At 36.4% G+C, this 25,304-nt stretch overlaps 1 protein-coding gene across 1 annotated transcript in view; it reads right to left on the bottom strand.

The window, feature by feature from the left end:
- The window catches only part of LOC144970737 (ganglioside GM2 activator-like), a 25,191-nt gene extending 3,044 nt beyond the window's left edge, over positions 1 to 22,147 (bottom strand). Inside the window, exons 1-5 of the mRNA XM_078910703.1 lie at positions 21,762 to 22,147; positions 4,203 to 4,710; positions 3,436 to 3,637; positions 1,705 to 1,879; positions 1 to 917 (exon numbers count right to left, since the gene is read on the bottom strand). The exon at positions 1 to 917 is cut by the window's left edge and continues 1,197 nt beyond it. Of these exons, the coding sequence (XP_078766829.1) occupies positions 810 to 917; positions 1,705 to 1,879; positions 3,436 to 3,637; positions 4,203 to 4,338 (621 nt within the window). The 5' untranslated portion in view covers positions 4,339 to 4,710; positions 21,762 to 22,147 and the 3' untranslated portion in view covers positions 1 to 809. The remainder of the gene's footprint in view (positions 918 to 1,704; positions 1,880 to 3,435; positions 3,638 to 4,202; positions 4,711 to 21,761) is intronic.
- Positions 22,148 to 25,304: the final 3,157 nt, after the last annotated feature.

The raw sequence follows: 25,304 nt of genomic DNA, 5'->3' as shown, positions 1-25,304 counted from the left end.
AAAAAATATGTAGGCTGAACGTGTGTCAGCACAGCCATTTTTAGGCTTGGAGGCCATCGTCTGAACGCCTCTCCGGCATTCTATTTATTTGTTTATCTGTCTTCGGGATTCAAATAACGCTTGTGACACTCGTAGGTCATGTCAGATCCTATTACAGGCATTCATATCACATGAATTGTTACTAACAAAATCAATCCACTTTGTTTTTATCCTCATACCGGCTCCAAACTTCTGAACGAATGTTTATGTTTATCACCGACCACAATATTATTATCAGTATTACCATTATTATTATAATTATAATTGTTCTGTTTAGATTTTTGTAATAATTCTTTCGCCTTTTTCTTTTTCCTCCTCCTTTCCCTCTTCAAACACCTCTCCCTCTTTCTCTTCTCTCTTTCCAACCTCCTCCTCTTCTTCTTCAGTCGATTCCGTCGACGTTTTCTTTTTCTTTTTCTTTTCATCTTTTCAATGTTCTTTTCAAAACTCGACACGGCTGTAACTTTTTCAACACTACTCGTCTTTCTCCCCACGGAATTAGAATTACTATTCTTATCACTGTCTTTTATAGTTGAAGAAACAGTCGAATCACTCTCACTATCACCAGTATTGTTATTATTAAAGTCTTTATTCATAGATTTCGTTAAAATTCCATCTACGGTTCTCTTCCTCTTGTTTTTATTTTTCTTCTTCAACTTCTCCACTCGTTTTGCTTCTTTCCTAGAAGACTTGGAATTGATAGCCATGAGTTTCGTTTTAGCGGCCGTGATTTCTGCCGATTCTCTCCCCTGTTGTAGGGGATCCTGGCGTCATAACCGCCTCTTCCTCCTCCTCTTCCGCATGGAAAAATTAACCCTCAAACATCCGAGCTCTGGGCCATCTTCTTCTTGCACAACCAATTCCAATTCGTAGTTGCCCTGCAATGTAATGGCAAAAGATAAAAAGAGACAAAGTTTTATCAATACAGAGATTACTATATTTAGACCATTAATGAATTTTTGCTCACTACTTCTTTAAAATTCTGACCATTTTCCATGACGCAGCTTAAACTTCTGAATTCGAAACTAAAATGGAAATATGCCTCTCATTGTTTTTCCGAAGTGAATTTTCACTTCATTACCTTTTAGAAAATTATTGTTTATCCCCTTTTGTGATCTGCCTTGTTTTTATTGTAAAAGAGGACGAACAGTTTGACTTCTGAAAATCTTTGTGTGAACTAGTAGATATCATTACGCGTCGCTCGTATTCCTGGCCCTGGAGGGCGCCTGACCAAATTAAAGTAAAATTTGCATTTTAATCATAATAATTGTAATTTTTACGACGGGACTTTAAGCCTTGTAATGAGTTATCATAAAGTTTGAAGCCATTTTTCTCAAAAACCCTTTTCTACAGACTATCTACTTTAAATAAACATAAAAGCCAATTTTCAATTATTTTCATGAAACAAATGGCATACTGTAGAGGATTTGTTACTCTTTAACAACATACTAATAACTCAGTTCTCATAAATTGCCAGAGCGCCTCGTAGATATCTACGAACAGACCATTAGTTATTAGGGGTGAAGCTCCCTCTAGGCCGACTTTCTCCTACGTAATTTTCTTGTGCTCTCTCTCTTACAACAGGTTGCATTTTAAAAATATCAGAATGATTAAATTACCAAGATGTCTTCATTCTACGACATTAAAATATTAAAATGCACTCACATTGATTAGAGAGCTCGCAAAGCCTTGTATCTTTGGGAGATTGAAAGCCACGTCATTGATGTTGAATTCACCTGCCAGGAACGGGCACGTACACGGGATACCTTGGTAATGTAGGGGTAGAGGACAACCAGTCAATTCAAACTGCTCCAAGGTGGCACAGATGTTCTCGTAGGAACTGGAGAGAGAGACACACACACATAAATAAAGATTGAGAAATAGTTCAGAGTTTGTTCATTTGGACATTTCGTAGCCTTCGATAAATCATTGCCTGATTCTTACTAAACATAATGCGACCATATACGGCGTCGATCAGCAAAAGAAAGTGACCAATGAATGGTTTAAAGTAATTGTCAAAGAATCAAATATTCCAGTTTATATCATGCCATTGGTTATACCTTAGAATACATCTTGCTGTTAGTTTTCTTCTGGTGCTCGTCGCGTGTATTTTGACCTAATTTTCGGAAAGACGTCAGAATTTCAGTTAACGTGAACTGCCGTACTCCGGCACGTATTTAATATTTAAAAATTTGGCCTGAAAACTCGTGTTTTAAATATCGATTGATTTAAATGACCCATATTGGACAAAACTCTCAAACCTGGAACGTGGCGAAGGACGAGTATTCCGGCCATTAAAAAAAAATACGTGTCTTTCCCAAGTACGGGAGTTAACTGGTTAATGAAGGTTTCTGACATTGTCAAAGTGGAGAGATATTGTAGATTGAATAAATCTGGAGGATCATAGTTCAAACAACGCTATCGACATCTTGATGTTGTCCTTGAGCAAGACACCCGACCTGCGCATTGCATATTACATCCAACTCGAAATCAGTGGGGGGGAAATCCCTGAAAAAAATGATTGAAATTTTTTTTAAGGAAGTAAAAAGAGATTTGACTCTCCGATTCCTCACTGAATCGTCTTGACTGTAAAGCCTACCATATCTTGAGCCTTGTCTTTTATTCTTCTCTTATACATAATCCCTTTGTTTCAGTTTTCTTATGGTTTCTTTTCTTAATTTTTATTGTTGGAGGTGGTGGTCCAGGAAAAGTAAGAACTTTGTCTGGACGCCGGTTTGGATCATTCTTGCTCTGGCCACTCATCTTTAGCTGAAGGATTGGATCTAGGCTGGTATCACCCTCAAGTTCATAGCAGAACGCATCTCCTGTAGGGCAGCCACGTGATGATCCTACGCAGTAACGAGACTTGCAGGTGGCTATGAAAAAGTTCTTTGGACGGAGGGAGACTTCCGAAGCTGGGTTGACGAAATGAATTTGGAGGTGTGGCCATACGCTACTACTACTACTACAACTACTACTACTACTACTACTACTACTACTACTACTACTACTACTACTACTACTACTACTACTACTACTACTACTACTACTACTACTACTACTACTACTACTACTACTACTACTACTTCTACTACTACGCTTATGTTTTCTTTAATACGATAAAAGAAAAATTTGGAACAATTCCCCAATTATTTGGCTTGTTATTTATTGACCCTGACCATTTGTTCCCATCCGTTTTCTTATAGATGTTTCCAGACTTTTAGCAGTATATTTTGATTATTTGGTTATTCATTGATGACTTGGTCTCTTTGGGACTTGTTTGTTACTTATTTCAAAACCAAGCAAGAAATCCTTAATCCTGCGATACGCTGATGAAGTATAAATCACAAAGTAAAACTGAAGATTTGAACGGAAAAAAGTGGTTCAAAATCTCACCAAGATCCAATTCCATCCATGAAGCAAGGAATTCTAACTGGAAATGTGAAGAAATACTTCTTGATGGTGACGTAAACGTTAACACGCCTGGGAAGGTCCTCGGTCACGTTACCGGAAATACTGACGTAAAGGGTGCCGGGAATGATGACAGGAGTGGGCGTGGCGTGGAGATGGTGGAAGTGGATTATCTTGTCTTTGGTTCCTGTGTCGTTGAGATAAAATTGGAAAATAAATATTGATGAGGGTTAATTGAAAAAAAAAGAGAGAGGGAGAGAATTGAATATATTCATGGATTGAGAAATGGGTAGATCAGATGGATGGATAAATGAAAGGATGGATGGGTGGATGGATAATAGATGGGTGGATCCATTCTTGGGTGGATGGATGGATAAATAGATGGATGGGTGGACGAATAGATGGACGGATAGATAAATGAATGGATGGATGGATGGTTGGATAGATGAATGAATGTTTGGATGGATGGATGAGTGGTTGGATGGAAGGATCTATAGACAGATGGATAAATCAATTGATTGGTGGATTGACAGACGGATAGATGGAAGGATGGATTGATGAATTGGTCAATGGATGGGTGGAATGATGGAAGGATGGATAAATAAATGAAAAAATGGATAAATCAAATGGATATCTTCTTAAGAACAAAGATAAATTCCACAAATCAAATTTGATTCATACACAAAAGTAATACGTAAATCAGAAAGAAAAATTAACTGAAGACAGTATGAAGACAACATTGAATTCCTTACCACAATCTGAATATTGAAGTTCCGCTCTTTTCTTTCCTCTCGATCTTGCAGCGATTTCCGAGTTTAGAAGGGCGAGTATGATAAAGAAAATATAATAAGAGGAAGAACACATTCTCAATGCTGTTCTTGTCATCATAAAAGCCAGGATGGAATGAATTCTTGTGAAAATTCCAGCTATATCCTGTATAGAATTCTTGACCACTGCGTCATCACTTTTGGTGTCTTCTTGTAGTTAAATTTTAATGTCCAGTTGTTGTTTTGTTTTTGTTTGTTTGTTATTTTCCTTCTTAACTGATCACATACATCAATAATGAAGCAATTTTCTGCTGTATTTAGTCCATAGTCTTTAGAAATGTATATTTCTGAAATATCATTTCAGCACCTGGTTTGGATCACGTCATTTTAAAAACAATATTAAAGACTAATGATACAACTTGGATATTTTCCATAGGAATAATATTTCTTTTCATTACTGCGGTGTCCTCTCGATGGATGTTTAAATTTGTACCTGCGAAATGAAATGAGAAAGAAACGTAAATGTCTAGAACAGGGGGAAAGGGGTGTTTATAGATCAATAGAAAGTTACAAATACCAAGAAGCCCCCGCCCCATCCCCCTCCCCCAAACCATTAATTAATTAAAGAGTCACTCAATTTTACCGCATTCAACACAGAAACTGGTGGGCACGATCGTGTGTGTGGATCCAACATTACTTTAATAAATCAAGAATTCAACCACTGTCAAATAACTTGTTAATGACCCCACCAGTCGATTACTAACTTGTGTTGGCAAACTCAGAGCTGTGGAATACAAACGTATAATATATTCTGTCTTCAGCAAATGTTCGTTCAAAGTTTAATTGCCTGTCATGTGATACAAAGAAAATTTGCAAGAAACTGTAACACATTTAACAAACTCCCTTTTATATTTTCACACGATTCTTCTCCATATATCATTTAATCAATAAAATAATGTACTGAAATAGAGTGGGTAGATGGCGCGTTGAATTGGATTCTACTCTGTACTTACATTTCCCCACACTTCGCAAGCCACAAGATGTACTCAATGACCTCTCATCCCTCATGCTGTTCCAGGCCAATGAGCATAAGATTATGACGTTTCTCTACCAGCTGGTGGTTTAGTTACGGTCCGTGATCTCTCTATTTATCTACCTATTTCTCTCTCTCTCTCTCTCTCTCTCTCTCTCTCTCTCTCTCTCTCTCTCTCTCTCTCTCTCTCTCTCTCTCTCTCTCTCTCTCTCTCTCTCTCTACCTACCTCCTCCTCCTCCTCCTCCTCTTTCTCTTGTTCCTCTTCTTCTCCCTTCCCACACATTCGAGGTTGTTGTTTTGTTTTAGTTGTTATTTGTTATTATTGTGGTTTTTTTTTTTCGAATAATAAGCTTTCTTTTAATGAAATCTATAAGATGATAAACACAGTGTCAATCCAAAATATCTATTGTTGCGACCAGTTAGCCTTATACTAAAAGACACGCGTGTAATCATTCCTCTCGTGAACGCTTCTTTTTTCTTTTTTTTTGGTGTGAGGATATTAAGTGACACAATAGGGATATTTCAATTAGTCTATTATTTATTTTAACCTTTCTCTCTTTCTATTTTAGATTATTGAACGCCGGAAGAACCATTTGAATAAGTTGGCGACAGCTCAACTGACATGTGAGTAGATAGATAATACATCATTGTATTCGTATGAAGTTATGATTTGAATTATGAGAGAGAGAGAGAGAGAGAGAGAGAGAGAGAGAGAGAGAGAGAGATCGAGAGAGAGAGAGAGAGTGAAAGAGAAATATCGAGAGAGAGAGAGAAAGAGAAAGAGCGAGAGAGAGAGAGCTAGAGAGAGAGAAAGAGAAAGAGCGAGAGAGAGAGAGAGAGAGAGAGAGAGAGAGAGAGAGAGAGAGAGAGAAGAAAGAAAAACCCAAATTGATTATTCATTGTTACAACTAATACATCAGGACGACACCCACCTCAAGTTTAGTGGTGCAATTGTATGGAGGTACATGTGACCCATAATATGTGACCCGTCGCCTCAAAACGATATGCATGTTTGGATAGACCAGATCCCCCCCCCCCCCCCCCCGCCTCCAAAAAATAAGAAAGACTTTAAATTAAATTGAGCAGAAATGTGAAATTTTAGTTTTGGCCAGCATAAAAATTATATCAATGGTCCACAATGAAGCCTGTAAACTTAGACAGCGTCTCATATGTTTAGTATAAATTCAATTGTTTGCATTTATGCCTTCTTAATACCATTGGTCACATATTTACATGACTGATAACCAAACGCAATCATGGATTTGTTTTACCATTGATTTCATGGATAATGATATTTTGCGTTGGTTTTAAGTCTTTCAAATATAATAATGAGCCCATAAATCTTTGGGTTACCAGACCTGTAAATGATTGCACGTCAGACGTAATTGCATGGAGCTACATGTACATATTATTTGCATGAATGATGACTAAAAATTGAACTTTTATAGACCTCAATACCCACTAAACATGCTCAAAGTGTTTTATACGACAAGGGGTCCCTAGCCCACAGTAACACTTAACATGTAGCATGGGACATGACGCCTGTTGGGCGATATTACATTTATTTTTTTCGGACAGAGACAACGCTGTTAACAGTCAGGTACTCATTTTATACCTGAGTACAGTGAGAAAATGTGAGTAAAGAGCCTTTTCCAAGGACTCAACTATGCGCCGAACGAGGCTCGAACTCAGGACCTTCCGATCCGAAAGAGAGTGTCATACCATAAGACCACATAGCCGCACGCAGTTTATTTGGGTTTGATCTAGTATTGTTAGAATGGATAATATTTTTTCATTTGTTTGAAGTATTCCAATACAACGATGAACCCATATGAATTTGGGTTATCAGACCTGTCAAATAAATACAAGTCCGGAGATGGATTCGATAGTCTGATGTCACGTCCGCCCAGCAACGAGCAGCTTAGTTCTAAACAAAGAAAATCGGTACGTTTTATTCTTCATGCTGACTAGAACTTTTTCACATGTCATTTGATCAGAATGTATAAAAGTCAAAACATGATCAGATTTATTATATTTTTCTCCTCTGGATACACTTTTATGCTCGTCGGAGAAGTATTTCATAAGGGTGTCCGCCATTGTTCCGATAGTTTAGAACCAGTTATTTAGTTGCTATGCGCCATTACGAGGGAAGTGACGTCACGACTATTGAAGCCTGAGAGTATATTATTAGGAAAATTGCGTCTGTCATCGATTGTGTCCCTTGGATGAGTTGACGCAGTTGACATTATAATGAGGACTGTAAACAGTAATGAAAAATAATGAATAATGAACAGATTCTAAAAAGAACAGATCACCAAATACGGACCGTTCCAGGCTCTAAACTCGTCTTCATTTTATAACAGAAACAATAAAATATTAATGCATCACATTAATTATGGAAGTTAAGGGGAAGAAATGAAATAAACAAAAATAAATAGAACAGCTTCAAAAACGAACAATTTACCAAACGGGGAACTTTTCGGGCTCAAAGCCCTTTTTCAGCCAGTAAGAAAAAAGGCTAAAAAAGGATTTTGACCCGAATCTAGCAGCTTCGTATCACTTTGACGTTTAGCTCAATACAGAACTTCAATAAACCCAGAGAGAGAGAGAGAGAGAGAGAGAGAGAGAGAGAGAGAGCGAGAGAGAGAGAGACAGAGAGATAGAGAGAGAGAGAGAGAGAGAGAGAGAGAGAGAGAGAAAAACATAGTTGCCAGATCCATTTTGAAAAGAATGAGCTTAACAAGTCGTAGGGAGAAGTCATCTAGTATGGGAAGCAAAACGAAAAAAACTGTCTAAGAGATCAATATTAACTGAAGAGATAGAAAACACAATATTTTTACGATGTCTTAAACCACAACGAAACATGTCTATATTATGGGAAAGTTTTATCTCGTATTGACTGTTTTTAGAATGAAAATTAGTAAAATTATACGATTTTTAGTGTAACTTTGTCCACAGAACATAAATGAGAATTAGAAAGCTAAAATTATGCCAAACATAGGGGGGGGGGGCATGCAAACATGGCATGAAATCTGCCAAAATGGCAACCCTGACGAGAAAATGAAAGAAAAACAGAGATTGTCCCAATGAAAACGTAGAGTGTTTGTCGTTACATACGTCATTGTGTTTGGCGACCACAGAATTCTGGGTGGTCTCGTTTGTCTAACTTGTTAACTGCTGTACTCTGGAAGAACTCGTATTTAAAAATTTGGCCAGAAAACTCGTCCTTCAAATATCGATCGATTTAGATGACCCTCATCTTGGCAAAAACTCTCAAACCTGAGACCTGCGAAGTCCCAGGTTTGGGAGCTTGTGCCTAGATACAGGTCATTTAAATCGATCTATATTTGAATGACGAGTTTTTCTGGCCAAATATATAAATACAATTCTTTACAGGTTACGGCTGTCAACTGGCTAACCATCCCAGGTGTTCAATAACAAGTTACAATACTACGACAAAGAGGGCTTGACTCCACTTGGCAGGCAGGAGCTTAATGATTGCCTGATACGTTTTGGCCAAAATTCCAACAATAACTTAAAAAAAAATTCAGTTTGTGAAAGTTTTAAAAAAGCTGCCAAATGCATCTCAGTTAATGATATACTGTTAAAAGTATCTTAATTAGTAAAAAAAACTTTGAAATTAATTAATTAATTTTTTTAAAATCAATGTATTATTTTTATAATAATAGGTAAAAATGTTACTCCAGTTTTATACAATATGCGTTACAAATATTGCTGCTTGAAGCCAAATGGAATTTAAGATTCAATTTTAATTAACAATAAATATAATAAATAAATGAAATTCCCTTCATTCATCCCATAGGGGAAATTTGTTTCTGTGGTCTATTCCAAGGGATAACTGGAACATCCCAGGCGTCATCCATAATGCAGCGCCACAAATTGAGCTAGGGCGAGGTGAGCTGCTCTAGGCCACAGAACGCAGCAGGGTATTCGCACTCGGTACCATTCGGGTACGAAGCAAAGATCGTACCACTGAGCCACGCTGTCCCATGAAGACACATGATAAAGCCATCCTCCCATCTCTCATTCGTCTTAAGTGTTTCATTCATTGTGTTTGTTTGTTGTCGTTCTTGTTGTTTGACAAAGAAGAAATCTGAAACGTCCACATTTTGTCTTCGTTACTTAAATCGAAGCTTCTATTCCATTTGACTAGTGTCATTTACAATGCAAGTGGAGAACCTGCAATATTTGTGGAGAAATAAATGATTTTACGAACAGGAACTCGTCTATTTTAATTATTATACTACTGAACTGTGGAAATTAACATAGATCGAGACGAATCCTCCTTGAGCCATCGACGATTAAAATCGGTCTGGTAACAACGTCTGTAGGTGCGCGTAAATGAATCTGGCAACAGGGCTGCCAGATGGCGATTCCCAGCATCAATAAATGACCGATCATTATGCCTTAGTAGTTTTTATAAATATTCATTGGAGTCAACGAGTGATAAGGTAACCCTCAATTATTCCTATATCAATCTGTAAACAATAGTTTGATAATTTTTTAGATTTGCCGGTAATTTTGAGCACATTTTTGTAATTTGACCAAAGCCTTGAGCACATGGAAAAAGAATAAAGATCGTCCATTGCTATCTTCAAAATTACTTCGACATACTAACGTTTTGAGCCAATGTGCCACATTATATAAGTTAAGCAAACATCTCAAATTTAGCATTTGATGTCCACCTCGATATAAAAACAATTTGAGATCATTGATGGTTCGTCCGAATGGATAAAAGGCATTAACCAATCAAAATATTTCCTGCCGTTTACCCCATTTTGTGCCCTTGACTATTTATTTCCTGTATGAAAAGGCCTGACAAACCCTTAGAACATGTCAAACACACAAATAGGTCAGGCCCAGTTAGTGAGTATTTCTCACAATATTTTGACACACTGATAAAGGAATTGCATCGCAAAACCTGACGATACGACGCATGTTTTTCAATCATCTGTGTTAAAATTGTGAGTGTTGCTCAGGATCTGTGGAGCTGTTTACTTCGTGTGATAGGCAAGCGTTTAAGGTAGCAATGGGTCTTCGGTTCACGGTCAGCTGTTGATTTTGGGGCAAAAATATACTTTATTTTAAATTTTCGAGTCAAATAAAAAACAACTACTTAAAAGTTTATTCGACTAGTTTCAAAAGTGTATGCACTGTAGTATGTTTATTGAAGAACTGAAGTCTCATACTATAGATAGTATGGGCTTGGCTAAGAAGCTCATAACATTGCCATCCGGAAGTATAACGGACCAACTCACAAAACTGTGTGTATCCATGAACGTTTATAGTCGGGTTAATACAGTTCAGTGAGCATTACTCATAAACGCGGAGTCAAAAACCAATAACAAAGACCTGAGTGACGTCATCTGCATACTATCTATAAGATGATTGTTCAAAAGGCATCCATGCCAATAGCTTGACAGGCATAGAAACAAGACGTCACAGAGGAACCATCAATTGTTCAACTATAATATAATATGAAAGAAGTTCTGGTTTTAAGGAGAGAGAGACAGAGAGACAGACAGAGAGAGAGAGAGAGAGAGAGAGAGAGAGAGAGAGGGGGGGGGAGAGAGAGAGAGTCCATTAGGCCGTAAAATGGCAAAAACTGACCAATGTGACAATCATAAGCATTATTAAACTTGAGACTGGCGAATGGAGATTTGAGAGAGAGGGGGAGAAAACTGACACATGGGGCCTGACTGGAGTCAATTTGAAGCTGTCATCTTGTCACAACTAACACCTGTTTTGTCCCCTTTCTCGTATAATCCTGTCATATATCATTCATCATTGAGATACCTATAACTCTGAAGGAACACGTATTTTAAAAGTTTGGCCATAATACCCATCCTTCAAATATCTGTCGATTAAAATTAGCCTCACCTTGGCAAACACTCTCAAACCTGGGACTTCACTCTCTCTCTCTCTCTCTCTCTCTCTCTTTCTCTCTTTCTCTCTTTCTCTCACTCTCTCACTCACTCACTCTTTCACTCTCACTTATTATTATTATTATTATTATTATTATTATTATTATTATTATTATTATTATTATTATTATTATTATTATTATTATTATTATTATTATTTCTGTCTTACTGCCTCTCTCTCTCTCTCTCCCTTTCTCTCTCTCTCTCTCTCTCACTCTCACTCTCACTCTCTCTCTCTCTTTCTCTCTCTCTCTATCTCTCTCTCTCTCTCTCCCTCTCTCTCTCTTTCTTATTTTTTCTTTCTTACTGCCTCTCTCTCTATTTATCTATCTATCTATCTATCTACATATCTATCAATCTATCTACCTATCTATTTAGCTCTATATCCATTCAATTATTTATCTATTTATCTGTCTATCTTTCATCATTTTTCAATCTATTAGTCTCCAATACTATGACACTTTGACGATTCTGAACACAATACTCTTAAAACCATTTTGATGCTATGCGTTTAAGTAAAATATTCATAAATTCTTTCCATCCCATCAACACACAAAATGTGCATATCCTTACAGGTATTTAGTCTGATTGAGATAATCTTGTGAGAACTAATCACCCACGGCCAGTCTAAGAACAAAAACAAAGAGTTGAGTAGAACCTTATTCTGCATCCTATCCACATTATTTGTGGGGATTTGTGAGCCTTCAGAGCTATGAGGCCCACGGAGCCGGAGTTTATCCCGGTTTCTATAGCATGAAACAGACAATAGCATTTGCTTGCTATCCTTTGGATAGGACGTTAGTCTATCGCAAAGCACTTTCCGCCAGATCTAACAGACCCAGCTATCCAATCATTGCTGGGTGGACAAGAGGACTACACCCGACTACACCCTGGATCGATCTCGAACCCTTTGTGTGTGAAGCGAGTGCTCAACTAACTGAGCTGTCAATACCAGCACATGTACGGCTTTGTGGTCTAGTGGTATGACACTCTCTTTCGGACCTGTATTAATAGACCTAAAGTTCCGCTCTGAGTGTTGCAAAGTCGAGTTCTTGGAAAAGGCTCAGCACTCACATTCTCTCATCGTACTTTGGTGTAAAATTGTACCTAGTCATTTACTTTTTATTTATTTATATATTTATTTATTATTATTGTTTTTATCATTGTTATTATTATTATTATCATTGTTATTCTTCTTCTTATTATTATTATCATCACTATTACTATTATTATTATTATTATTATTATTATTATTATTATTATTATTATTATTATTATTATTATTATTATATTGTTATAATTGTTAATATTATTATTATTATTATTATTATTATTATTATTATTATTATTACTATTATTATTATTATTACTATATTATTATTATTATTATTATTATTATTATTATTATTATTATTATTATTATTATCATTATCATTAATATATTATTATTATATTATTATTATTATTATTATTATTATTATTATTATTATTATTATTATTATTATTATTATTATTATTTAACATATCATTTTTATTTTTTTTATTTTATCAATTTATTTATTTATTTCTACTTCTTGTCAAGAGAAAATTTTAATATTGCCTTACAGGCGTCATGTCTCGTTCTACATATGAAGTGCTGCTGTTGGCTACCAACCCCCTTTGCAACGAGTTTTGAGCACTTCAGAGATATTGCTCTGTATAATTGCACAATTATATAAGTATTTCTCTTCCTTTCTCTCACATTATTTATTTGGTTTTGAATTTCATCTTCGTAAGTCATCATTCCAAATTACAATTTTTCAATGTATTTTGGTTGAGCAGGAAAGCTGTTCTTTTTTGTTTTCCTTCTTAAATTATGTTTTGAACAATCATAAATACATAATCTATAGATATAGCACATATTCACGGATCTAAACTGTCAACTCGCTTCATAAGCTTCATAATTTATTCGCATTATGCTTGTTAAACAAAAATGCCCCCCCCCCCCCCCCCCCAAAAAAAAAAAAACAAAAAAAAAAAAACGACCTCCTCGGCATTGAATCATCTTGGGGGGTACCGATATTGAGCAATCGACTATGGTATTTGAAGTGTTGCCCAACATATGACGGACACCTGCCCAGACCTTACTTATAGAGCAGTAAAGTTAGGTGCCCCAAACGTAAACAATAACAAGTTGCTAGTGATTTCCGTTAGGGACCGGAATAATTTACGCACAATATAGGTCTCCCAATTTTGTAGTTTGAGTTGTAGGCAATACACTTTCAGTATTGAAAATATGTTTACATAAAATCTAACAGTTGCAGAAATAATAATATAAGGCTAAATTATTATGAAAATCAGGCTCCGAATAATTCTCGTTTTGTTCACACCAGCGCAATAATTTGCTCTGGTCTAAAAATAGATAGACTGTAACTTTTGATAAATTTTAGAAAATTTTACCTTTTGTTCCATAAAATATCCATATCTAGAAATTATTTGATGCATGATCGAGTATTTATGAATATGTGTTTCTTTTGCCACCTAACAGCCAAATTTTAAAGGTTATTTTTTTCTATTATTTACATTGGAACGTGAGCTGTCAAGACAGGAACATGTGGTTTGCCACGTGCTTCTCGACCTTTGTTTACGTATGGGGCACCTAACTTTACTGCTCTATAAAAATAAAAAAGATACCATAGAAAACCCACATGCTTGCCATGTTTAACGCACCACCTTAACACGATAATCGTCGACTTCATATGTTATTCGATACCATCAATTCTTTAGATATGACTTAACTGGAACATGATTAAAGCCCTCCAAAATCACACACATTGCGATGTTCATCTTCTCTGAATGATTAAATAACATCGTTTAAGCACGCTTATCTTCATCAAACGTGAGGTATTTAACCAAGTGATTAAACAAAATCGTTTAAAACACGCATATCTTCATCAAATGTGAGGTATTTAATCCGATTATCAAATCAAATTCGTATTCGAGTACTTGTTGATGCCAGAACTTAATTAAAACAAATTTTAAAAATGAACTTAACTAGACGGGAAGCCCAATAATTATTATCTCTGGGTATTACCATATCAAACATATTATAATTTATTTCGTTGCGTTCATTTTTTTCACATGCGAATATTTCAAAAATCAGAAGCAACGTCTTTTTATTTATATATATATTTTTTGTTATATTTAGGTTTTGCTTTGACCCATTCCTTTAAATCAGTTTATGTCGGGATTGACGTTTACTTATTTGCAGGTCTGATAACTCAAATTGTTATGGGCTCATGGTCGTGATGGAAATGCCCTCAAAACTACGCAAAATGTTATCCATTACAACAATGTTAAACCAAGTCCAGAATTACGTTCGGCTATCAGACCTTCAAATATGTGCACGCCGGGCAGGATAAATAGGTCCACGAAAATTGAATTTTAAAAGATTTTTATAATACTAATTTTTGAGTTGTTGCAATGGAAAATATTGCATTTATTCCCCACCATAACTTAATCCAAGTTTCATGTTTGTGTCTATAAATTCAAATTTTATCACTTAGCTCATCACGAAATGAGAATACCACTTGGGGACGGTTGGTAATATTTAAATTTCTTATCATTTTGACTTTAAATTCAATTGTTGACATCTGTTTCATCTTCTGGTCATAATACCAGGTCACATATGTTAAAGAAGAGCTGAGGTAGACAAAGGTATTCCTTCACCAACTAGACACTCAAACATGAAGACTATATTATGAGTGATAACGAAGAAGAAGAAGAAGAAGAAGAAGAAGAAGAAGAAGAAGAAGAAGAAGAAGAAGAAGAAGAAGAAGAAGAAGAAGAAGAAGATATATAAAAAATTTATTTTGCGAATGATTTATAATCTGAAAACAGCGTCAAAACTGCTCGCACTATAATATCATATCAACAGGTAGCAGTTTTATTTTGTTCTGTTTTGTTTTGTTTCAAAGAGTATCTCGTTTCCTAGAGCATTGGTTTAATTACGGAGTCGGGCGTTGCGAGACTGCCTCCAATTTCCTCCCCTGATTAGACAACCGACACCCCGGGTAATATCAATGCCGAATATGTAACTGGATAAGCTTGAAGGTGGGAGGTATGACACCCCACACAGACGCTTTTGATTTGCCAGGTATTCTAGAAATGCTCGTACTTTAACCTTTTCACACCGAAACGGGCTTTTCTTTTTAAATTGTGAAATACCTTTATAGTCAAATGGGATGGAAGATTCAATTTAATCAACGAATACAGATAATATATGAAAACAACGTTTCGGATTTTCTCTTTGTCAATAAAACACGATAAGTGAAATAGGAAAGACGAATTCATTCATCGTGTTTAGTTGATAAAGGTAAAACCCGAAACGTCTATATTACATGTCTTCATTAATTGGATTGAAGCTTCGATTCCACTTAACTATTATATTGTAATTTATGTTTTCAAGCTTCAAGCTACAAAACTTTGTATTAGGCTATATCTTAATTTGTTATGGATTCCCCCCCCCCCCCCACCATAATCTATCAAAGACAAAAACAAAAAAAATAGATAAAAGGTAAAAACTTGAGCATATATCTTATCGCGTTATTTTAACTAAACACACCCAAACCTCTTTGCAAGAGGTCCCAAACCAACAGCTACCTTAACATTTGATCGAGACATGACACATGTAAGACGATAGAAAACTACAATTATTTGGTCTCGGCAGAAACAACGCTGTTACTATTTACAGCCAGGTAAGATAGAGAATATGAGAAAGGCGCCTATAGGGTTCAACAGTCGTGACGTCACTTCCATCGAAATGACGCTTAGTAGTAACTTAGCAAATGGTTCTAAACTATCGGAACAATGGCGGACGCGCATAAAAGTTTATCCAGAGGAGAAAAACATTATAAATCTGATAATGTTTTGACTTTTATACATTCTGATCACATAACGTGAAATAGTTCTAGTCAGCATGAAGAATAAAAAGTACCGATTCTCTTTGTTTAGAACCAAGCTGCTCGTTTCTGGGCGGACGTGGCATCAGACTATTGAATTTTTTGTACAAGGACTCAACTTTGCGCCGCAGAGAACGGGAGATCGAACCTGCACGATGAGTGAACGAAACTCACAAATCACACCAACTGACGAGCACTATCCACAACTCTTAGATGATAGAGCCGTGTTTTTCCGTCGGTGTGACTATTATTAGTTTGTCACCAATCAATAGACACTTAGATAACCACGCCTCTAGGAAAGTCGTCATAATGTAAACATGACAGTGATTGGTAAACATAGCAAACTACACAGGTTTTACTATCAATGGGATGCGTCTAAGTAAAATACCCGCTGTTCTACTGCTTGATCAATAGAACCAACACAGTAACGCTTTGTGTAAACTTAAACGTTTATAATATGATCAAGAAAATCGTGTGATAACTAGTCACCCATTTGGCGGTATAAAAACAATAGTAATAATCAGAGAGTAGTCGATTTCATTCAAGTCATTGTTTATAAACAATTATGTTTGTCCGAGCACATGTGGAGGTGTCTCACAAATTCCATGATTTGATTGGTCAAACATCTACTGGTTAATTAGGCAACAACAAATACATTCACTTAAGGGACGGTTTGGGGTCTTTAAATACCTATATTGGCGGTTTTAATTATTGTGTATTGTCATATGATACATTATCAACATTTTTGGTGAAAAAAGATACATGATCTGTGTTGATACCCGTTTCGCATCAAAAAGTATAACAATCTTGTGTCAAATTTTCAACAAAAACTATTGACGGAACAACCTCCATATTCCTCCCTCCTATCAACATTTCATTGTAGCATTTTGTGTTACCATAGAGAGATTTTACAGATTTATCTTATGGGAGTTGTCTTAGAACATTACGAAATTGCGAATCAAAATTTTATGACAAAATTGATGTTTAAAAAATGTATAATTTGGGTTTTAAGCCAAATACACATATCCTATCCAAAAAAATCTCTCTATGGTGACAAAATACATTATCACTGTCAGAACTGTGCAAATTTTCAGACAATTTCATGGAATAAATTCTGAGAAATATTTGATACAGTATCCCATACCTATAGAAGAAAAAAACGATTTAAGGTGAAAATTGCAAAATAACTTTCCGACTTTCACACTTTTCTTACTTTTCGATCGTGTTTTTCTTGCCTTCATAGTATATTTAAGAAGTTGCATTTCAATACAATTATTTTTAAGTTAATAAAATATCGTTTTCCACCAAAACTGAAATTCAGTTCATTCATTTTCATAAAATGGGAGGTAATAATATGAAGCCGCAATGAATTGCATCCCAATCAACGTTCTGTACGTGAAACTGGTAGTACGTGACTTCAGGTTAGGGTATACTCGAGCCCCGCTTGGAAAGGGCGAGATAACAAGAACTTTGAAAAAGTGAAGGAGCGGGAAATTATCACAGGGAAAATTATGATTTAGGTGAGACATTTATGTCATTACACCGATGATAATAAATAGAAATCGTGTAAGAGTTAGATTTTTAAAAATAAATAAATGAATGAACAAAGATAAAACAAAAGGAGAGAAAGAAGACAAAACTCAGGAGAGTTGAACATGGGAAACGTAAACAAACATAAAATTTATGACCCACCAATGCGTATTTGATTTGCAGGTCTGGTTACCCAAATTGTTATGGGCTCATTATTTTCGTGGAAATATTATACTCTCAAACCAAAACCATATATTGTCCATTATAACAATATTAAATCGGACCCATAATTGAATTGTGTATAGTTCTCAGACCTGTCAATATGAACACCTTGCGACCCATTTATCCCCAATCGGTGATATTATGTTGGGTTGAAACTTAAGAAGAAAAATTAATTTATCACCGTCATATCATGATCGTTAAGGGTTACATAGGTCAAAAAAACCTTTAATACATAAAACCCTGTAATACATGGATGGTCGTATTTACACAACAGAAAGGTAAAATAAACGAACTGATAGTTTATCGAGTAATGTATCCAAACATATCGAACAGACAATATTCGTCATTTTCGTTTGTTTGGTGTTTTTTTTTTTTCTTGAGAAAGATTATTAACCCCCAATTGGCTCACTTTTGGACAACATGGGTGATTCTTGTTGACATCAGATTTTTTGTTGTTGTTGTTTTGTTTTGTTTATGTTTTGTTTTCTTTTGTTTGGGGTTTTTGTGCTTTTTGTTTGTTTTTTGTTTTTTTTTATTTTGTTGAGATATTTTTATTTAATTTTTTTTATGGGATTGGGTTTTTTGCTTGTTTTATTTTAATAGATTATCTAAAAACAAAATAATAGTGTATTTATATAGCGCAATATACACTTAACTTGCTCAAAGCGCTTTACAAACGGTCCCTGTCCAACAGCAATATGTAACATGTAGAACAAGACATGACGCCTGTTCGGCGATATTACAATTTTTTCCCGACAAAGACATGGCTGTTAACTCATTTTACACCTGAGTACGGCGAGAGAATATGATTGAAGAGCCTTTTCCAAGGACTCAACTATGCGCCGAGCTAGGCTCGAAACCAGGACCTTCCGATCCGGAAGCGAGTGCCATACCACAAGACCACATAGCCGCACAATGACCTCTATATAATATTCCTTCATGGATTGCTTTGGTGATTGCATCTCACTGTGACAACAAGGGTGATTCCTGTTTACATGAGACGAATGTTTATTCATGTTCCTTCCAGAGTCTTTGGTAATGAGCCACACACATGCTCATTTCTATTATTTTTTTCTATGTGATACATTCAATAAGATTTCGGTCTAGATACATTCAAATCGCGTGATTTTTATTTTTTTTTTGGTGTGTGATCAGAATTTGACGCGTTACCACCGTGCTTTGTTGACAAAGGGGGAAACCCGAAACGTCCACATCATCTGTCTTCGTAAATTAAATTGAAGCTTCCAATTCCGTTTTTTTTTAAAAGATTGTAATCAATCATTTCCAAAAATTAAAAAATATTGTGGATGTCTTTGCATCAAATAGAATGTGATTTATTCGCCTTCTCACTTATTTGTTTGTTTAAAGAAAAAAACAAAACAAGATTTAGTCTTTCAAGATGAACCATGGCATATTTATTCACTTTAACCGCCGCTTTTCAGTTGTGAACTTATGAGCACGAGTCAGTCAAGAGCAATTGAATGAAGCAATTCATTGACACCACGAATGCGGAAAGAACAGTCTATGATTTTCAACAGTACAGTGTTCAGGAAATTCTCTCCGTTGAACATCTTGTAAATTTAATCTATGATTTTAATTTATTAGTTCCAGTAGGTGAACTAGGACTCGACATAATATCATTGCCGTTTCTATACAATTAGGTCAAATTTAATTTGATGAAAGAAAAGTGTGTGTGGGGGGGGGGGGGGGGCACACACTGAATATCTAACACTGACGGTAGACGTATTTGCAGGTCTGATAACCGAACAAAATTGTGGGCTTGATTTAACATTGGTGTATTGTAGACCTGCCTACTTGAATTTTTTTTTTAATTCGTAATTTTTAGGACATAAAAATATTAGTCCGTATAGTTAACCTTTTAGATGAACAATTTGCCTTCACAAGGATTACATAAACCTTCAAAATCGTTAAAATTGTGTACTCTGACGTCATCTTTCATTTTCAATAAGTTTTAATGGCTTAAAGAGATGCTCATGAAATTCTGAAATTGGAGCCAAAATTTTGTAATTGTACGAATTGTTCGTAGTAGTAGGTAGGTCTATGTGATGAACAATAATTTAATTTGTATTGGTTTGATATTAGAAAATTAACGATTAAAGCTCTGAGGACAGATATTCGTTTTCGTCCACGTCGTTCGTCGGTCGCTGTAGGTTGGGAACGTAGGCCAAGTTGTTAACTTCCTAGTATTTTCATTACCAAAACGAACCATAGCAATTTGAGTTATCAGACCTGTAAGTAACGTTGGTTGGCGTATACTATTAATCTTAATTGTGAACAGAATTAATGAAGTTGTTGCCACTGTTTGCTATTGTTTTTTATTTAGATCATAATTTGAGCGATTAGTTCTCACTAAATTCCTTCAAGCAGATTAAAACGTTACATACAGCAGTTTTGTTGCTGTTTGTACGATTGGTCTGGCGGACAGAAATGGTGACTATGTAACGTAAACGCATACCATCAATGATAAGATTACCGATCGATGACGTGTTAATAAGGGGGCATCCCATTAAAGAATAATATAGATAATTCTTCGAACAAACGTCTGTCTGATGTCGACAGGAATCAATCATATTGTCCAAAAGGAGCAAGTTGGGCGGTTGATAATTTTGCCAGAGGTTATAAAAGAAAGAGAGAAAAAAAAGAAACGCCTCAAGGAGGCGACGCAGTCCTGCCATTCTCTGAAAAAATAAACAACACGTGTTTGAAAATGTTGGCCAGAAAACTCTACCCTCAAATAATATCGATCGGCTAAAATTACTCTCATCTTCACACCTACATAAAACCGTTTTGAGACAATGGGTCACAAAGAGTCCCTATCTGATAATGACAGCGTTGTATCTGTCGGAAAAAAAATATTGTAAAAGCTAGCGTCACAGCGACCTACCTTAACCACTCGGCCAACTCGACAGCCCCCCCCCCCCCCCTTCTTTATTTTTTTATTTTTTCTTCCCCTATATGTATGATGTCAACAGGAATCACCCGTGTTGTCACGGCTACCGCGCCTCAAAAAAGCAACCAAACTACCCATCAATTCGGTCAATTAACTGCTCTGTATCAAGCTGACACTTGGTTCAGTTTTCGGCCTTTCTTGGAAATGGACTTTGTATGGAGAGAAAAAAAAACTATCCCAACTGGAATAAACTATATCAAGTCCAACCATTTTAGCTGATATTCTTAAGCCTAAATTTTTACATTATAGTTTTTCGTCTTCTTTTTATATTTGATTGTTTGTTTATTGTTTTCCTACTCAAATTACAGCAAGTTATGGTCAATGTAATTTACTGGGGAAATAAAAAACGACACACAATAGCGATTACTTGCTACCTTTTGGATGACACCACCAGTCTATCGCGAAGTACTTTATATACAGTCTAGTAGACCCAGCTACCCAATCAGGAATGAGAGCAATGTTTATTCTGAGCTTTTCTGATTAATAACAATAATTTTCACTGAACATAATATTATATCAACAACAATACAAATACCAGGATTTAGTTCGGATCTAGGGGTCCTTGGGGGAATCCCGATAACTCAGTTGGTAGAGCACATGCTTCACATGCAAAGAGACCAAGATCGAGCCCCGGTGCAATCGAGATTTTTTCTGTCCACCCAGCAGTGAATGGGTAGCTGAGTCTGTTAGATTTGGCGGAAATACATTGCGATTGACTACCGTCCTATCCAAAGGATAGCAAGCAATTGCTATTGTCCACTTCACGCTATAGAAACCCAGGAATAAACTCCGGTTTCATGGTCCCAATGGCTCTGAAGCACTAGGGGTCCTTAGAGCTCAAAACGACAAATCTAATACAAATTTATTTTAATTATTTTTTTTCTCCTTACTCTTACTCTTACCTTTTACGCCTGGTGTCGTCTCTCAAATCAAAATTAACTAAATTATTCTATTTACTTCTTCTCTTGTTTAGCATCCGAACCTTGGATTCCCGAGTCCATGAGCACTATCTAAGTAGACATATGATTCCATCACAAAATGATTTTAAATTCGAATGAAATTCTAAAACAAACATCCAATCCATCTATCGAATAATGCTTAATTGAAAAGTCTTTTATAGGATTCAATCGGCGCATAATATTATTATCCAGCCAATGGCACCGGGAAAAGAAAAACACGCACACAAAACACAAACACAAACAGTTAGTCGCCACGTTCCTGTACTATCTATCACTTACTACTTCCACCACCACTACCACTACCACCACAACAACCACCCACATCACCCGCCACCACCCATCCTCCTCCTACAACCACCACCACCACCACCCTCGCCACCAACCACCGCCAGATTACACTCGTGACGCGGGCAGGGAGCTTGGGGGGGGGGGGGGGGTGAAGGGAGGGAATGGGGGGGGGGGGGGCAGAGACATACCACAGAGATGCGAGTGTGGTGAGGGGCCAGGAGTCTAGCAGTTAGGACTTAAGTTTGCCATAAGAATACTAACAATATGTGACCCGTTGTCTAAAGACAGCGTTATCTCGGTTAGATCAAGATCCTAAAATATATGTTGAGCTTTTTTTATACAGCGCAATATCCACTAACCGTACTCAAAACGCTTTACAAAGGGTCCCTGGCGAACAGCAACACGAAACATGACGATATTAAATCTTATTTTCGACAGAGACAACGTTGTAAACGGCCGGGTACTCATTATACACCTGAGTACGGTGAGAGAACGTGAGTAAAGAGCCTTTTCCAAGGACTCGCCTATGTACCGTTCAGAGCGGGGCTCGAACCCAGGACATTCTGATCCGAAAGCGAGTGTCATACCACAAGACCACACAGCCGCACAAAATCATAAATCAAAATGTGACCCATCGTGTCAAAACGGTGTCATGTGGGACGGTTTTGTTGTTTTAAAAAAAAATGAATTAAAAACTGAAAAGGCTCAGTCCATCCAGAGGGCTTGGAGCCATGGACGTTGACAACAATAAGAGTGTCACTTAACTTGAAGGCTTGGCTAAACACAAAAGACGCTGGACAAAATTTAGTTGATGGCCCAAACCGCTTATCGTAACAATTATTGGGTCAGTAGGATCGAACCTTGCAGCTGCCCTGCTATCAAAGAGAAACGCTATATATGTACGGTACGGTACGGTAGTTGTAGATATAAGACATCAAAGAGAAACGCTATATGTACGGTACGGTAGTTGTAGATATAAGACATGTGCCAACACTTTTTTTTTTAATTCACAGACCGACCTAATTGAAAATTTAAAAGTTTGTAATTTTTAGGAGATAAAAATTGTAGTCCCAATAGTTAACTTTTAAAAAAATAGAAATTGTTATCGTCACAAGGATTAAATAACATTTCAAAATCTTTAAAATTGTGTAGTCTGGCATCAACTTTCATTTTCAATGAGTTTATATGACTTAGAGATGCTCATTAAGTTCTGAAATTGAAGCCAAAATTTCGAAATTCTACGAAATTTTTGTAAAATTAGGCAGGTCTCATTTTAGGAATAAGAAGACAGGATATATTGAATTAAGAAGCTGAAAAGAATAAGATCACATCTCTGATCGTTTTTACTGAACAATAATATTTACTTTTTGTCAGTTGGTTCACCCCTTACAGTTTAGAGGCTTTGGGTTACAAATGGCCAAAAACATTGAGATTGTATTTGTTGTCATTTGAAGCAACCACTGATATATCGGGGGTACCGATAGCTCAGGTTGTAGAGCACTCACTTCACACGTAAGGGTACAGTCGAATTGGGTTTTTTTTCTGATTCCCTTGTCCACCCAGCAATTATTGTGTAGCTGGGTCTGTTAGATCTGGTGGAAAGCACTTTGCGATAGACTAGCGTCCTTCCTATCATAGCAAGCAATTGTTACTGTCCGTTTCACGCTACAGAAACCGGGATAAAATCCGGCCTGGTGGGCGTCGTCGTGGCTCTGAAGGAGGATTGATATATCTTTTTTCCTCAATAGGGAGTATACGCTTCCATCCGGAAGTATAGCGAACCAACAAACAAAACCATATGTAACCTTGAAAGTTTATACTCTAGTTTAGGGAGAATTACTCATAAACGCGGATGGCAAAAAGCATTAACAAAGACCCGAGTGACATCATCTTTGTTCTATCTATAAAACATAATATTATGATTAACTAATGTCAGGCATGTTAAATTGAATTCGTGTCGAGTAGGGCAATAATTTGTGTAATGTGCCTTACCCCATTACACAACGTCTGGGTCCTTAGAAAAAGGCTCTTTTCCCACATTCGCTCACCGTACTCGTGTATAAAACGACTACTTGTACGTTACCAGCGATGTCTTGGTTAGAAAAAAAATGTAATATCGCCTAACGGGCGTCATGTTTCCTCCTACATGTTTAATATTGCTGTTCACCAAGGGAGCCCTTGTAAAGTGTTTCGTTTTAGGCACATTTAGTGGAACTCGCTCTATTTATAGATTCTTTAGGGTTTTTTTTTAAACGATTGACATTTTAAAGAGAATTTTTCTTACAGAAATGTGACCCAACGTGATAAAATGGTATTATTTCAGGATGAATCGGGACTCAGAAAAATGAATGTAATGTTAGAATGAAAAGAAATACGAATTACTCATTTGCTTTACTATGCCAATAAATCTTATTGACTAAACATGCTCAAAGCGCTTAAAATGGGTTCCGAGCATGGCCGACTAGAGTTACGTCATGGTTCCGAGCCAACAGTATCCCTTCAAATCTAGGACGAGACATTACCATATATAGGCGATATTACCATTTTTGTTTTTCGGACAGAGACAACGCTGTTAACTACCAGGTACTCATTTTACACGGTGAGAGAATGTTAGGAAATAGCCTTTTTCAAGGACTCAACTATGCGTCGAGCAAGGCTCGAACCCAGGAACTTCCGATCCTAAAACGAGTGTCATGCATACCACAAGACCACATAGCCGAACAAGTTTATCCTGACATAATAGAACTTTGAGAAGGCGGGAAACAATTAATGATAAAATATATGTTTTGTCAGAGCAAATATAATCTCTCATTCGTCTTTAGTGTTGTGTCATTCATCTTGTTTTGTTGACGAAGGGGAAACCCGAAACGTCTGCATCATCTGTCTTTCGTTCAATAAATTGAAGCTTCCATTTTGACTCCTGCTATTTATTTCAGAATATCGAGGCTAGGGAAAATCACTCGTTTTCCTCCCAATGAGATTTTTGGCGTTTGAAATTTGCTGTCAGCATTGCAGCCAGACATCAAGTTTGATTTTGATAAAATATGGATAAGGATAATTGTCTATATCTAGGCCTACGGCGGAACCAAATATAGGTTCTCTAGCCGTACTCTGTAAAAACACATTTTTAGAAAACTTTTGGCGAGAAAACTCATCCTTCATATTAATATATTTGATCGATTAAAATAACCCTCGTCT

This window comes from Berghia stephanieae, chromosome 4 (assembly GCF_034508935.2).
Source record: "Berghia stephanieae isolate SIO BIC M18660-M18661 chromosome 4, UCSD_Bste_1.3, whole genome shotgun sequence".
NCBI classification, from domain to species: domain Eukaryota; kingdom Metazoa; phylum Mollusca; class Gastropoda; order Nudibranchia; family Aeolidiidae; genus Berghia; species Berghia stephanieae.
This window is presented reverse-complemented; position numbering and strand designations above follow the sequence as displayed.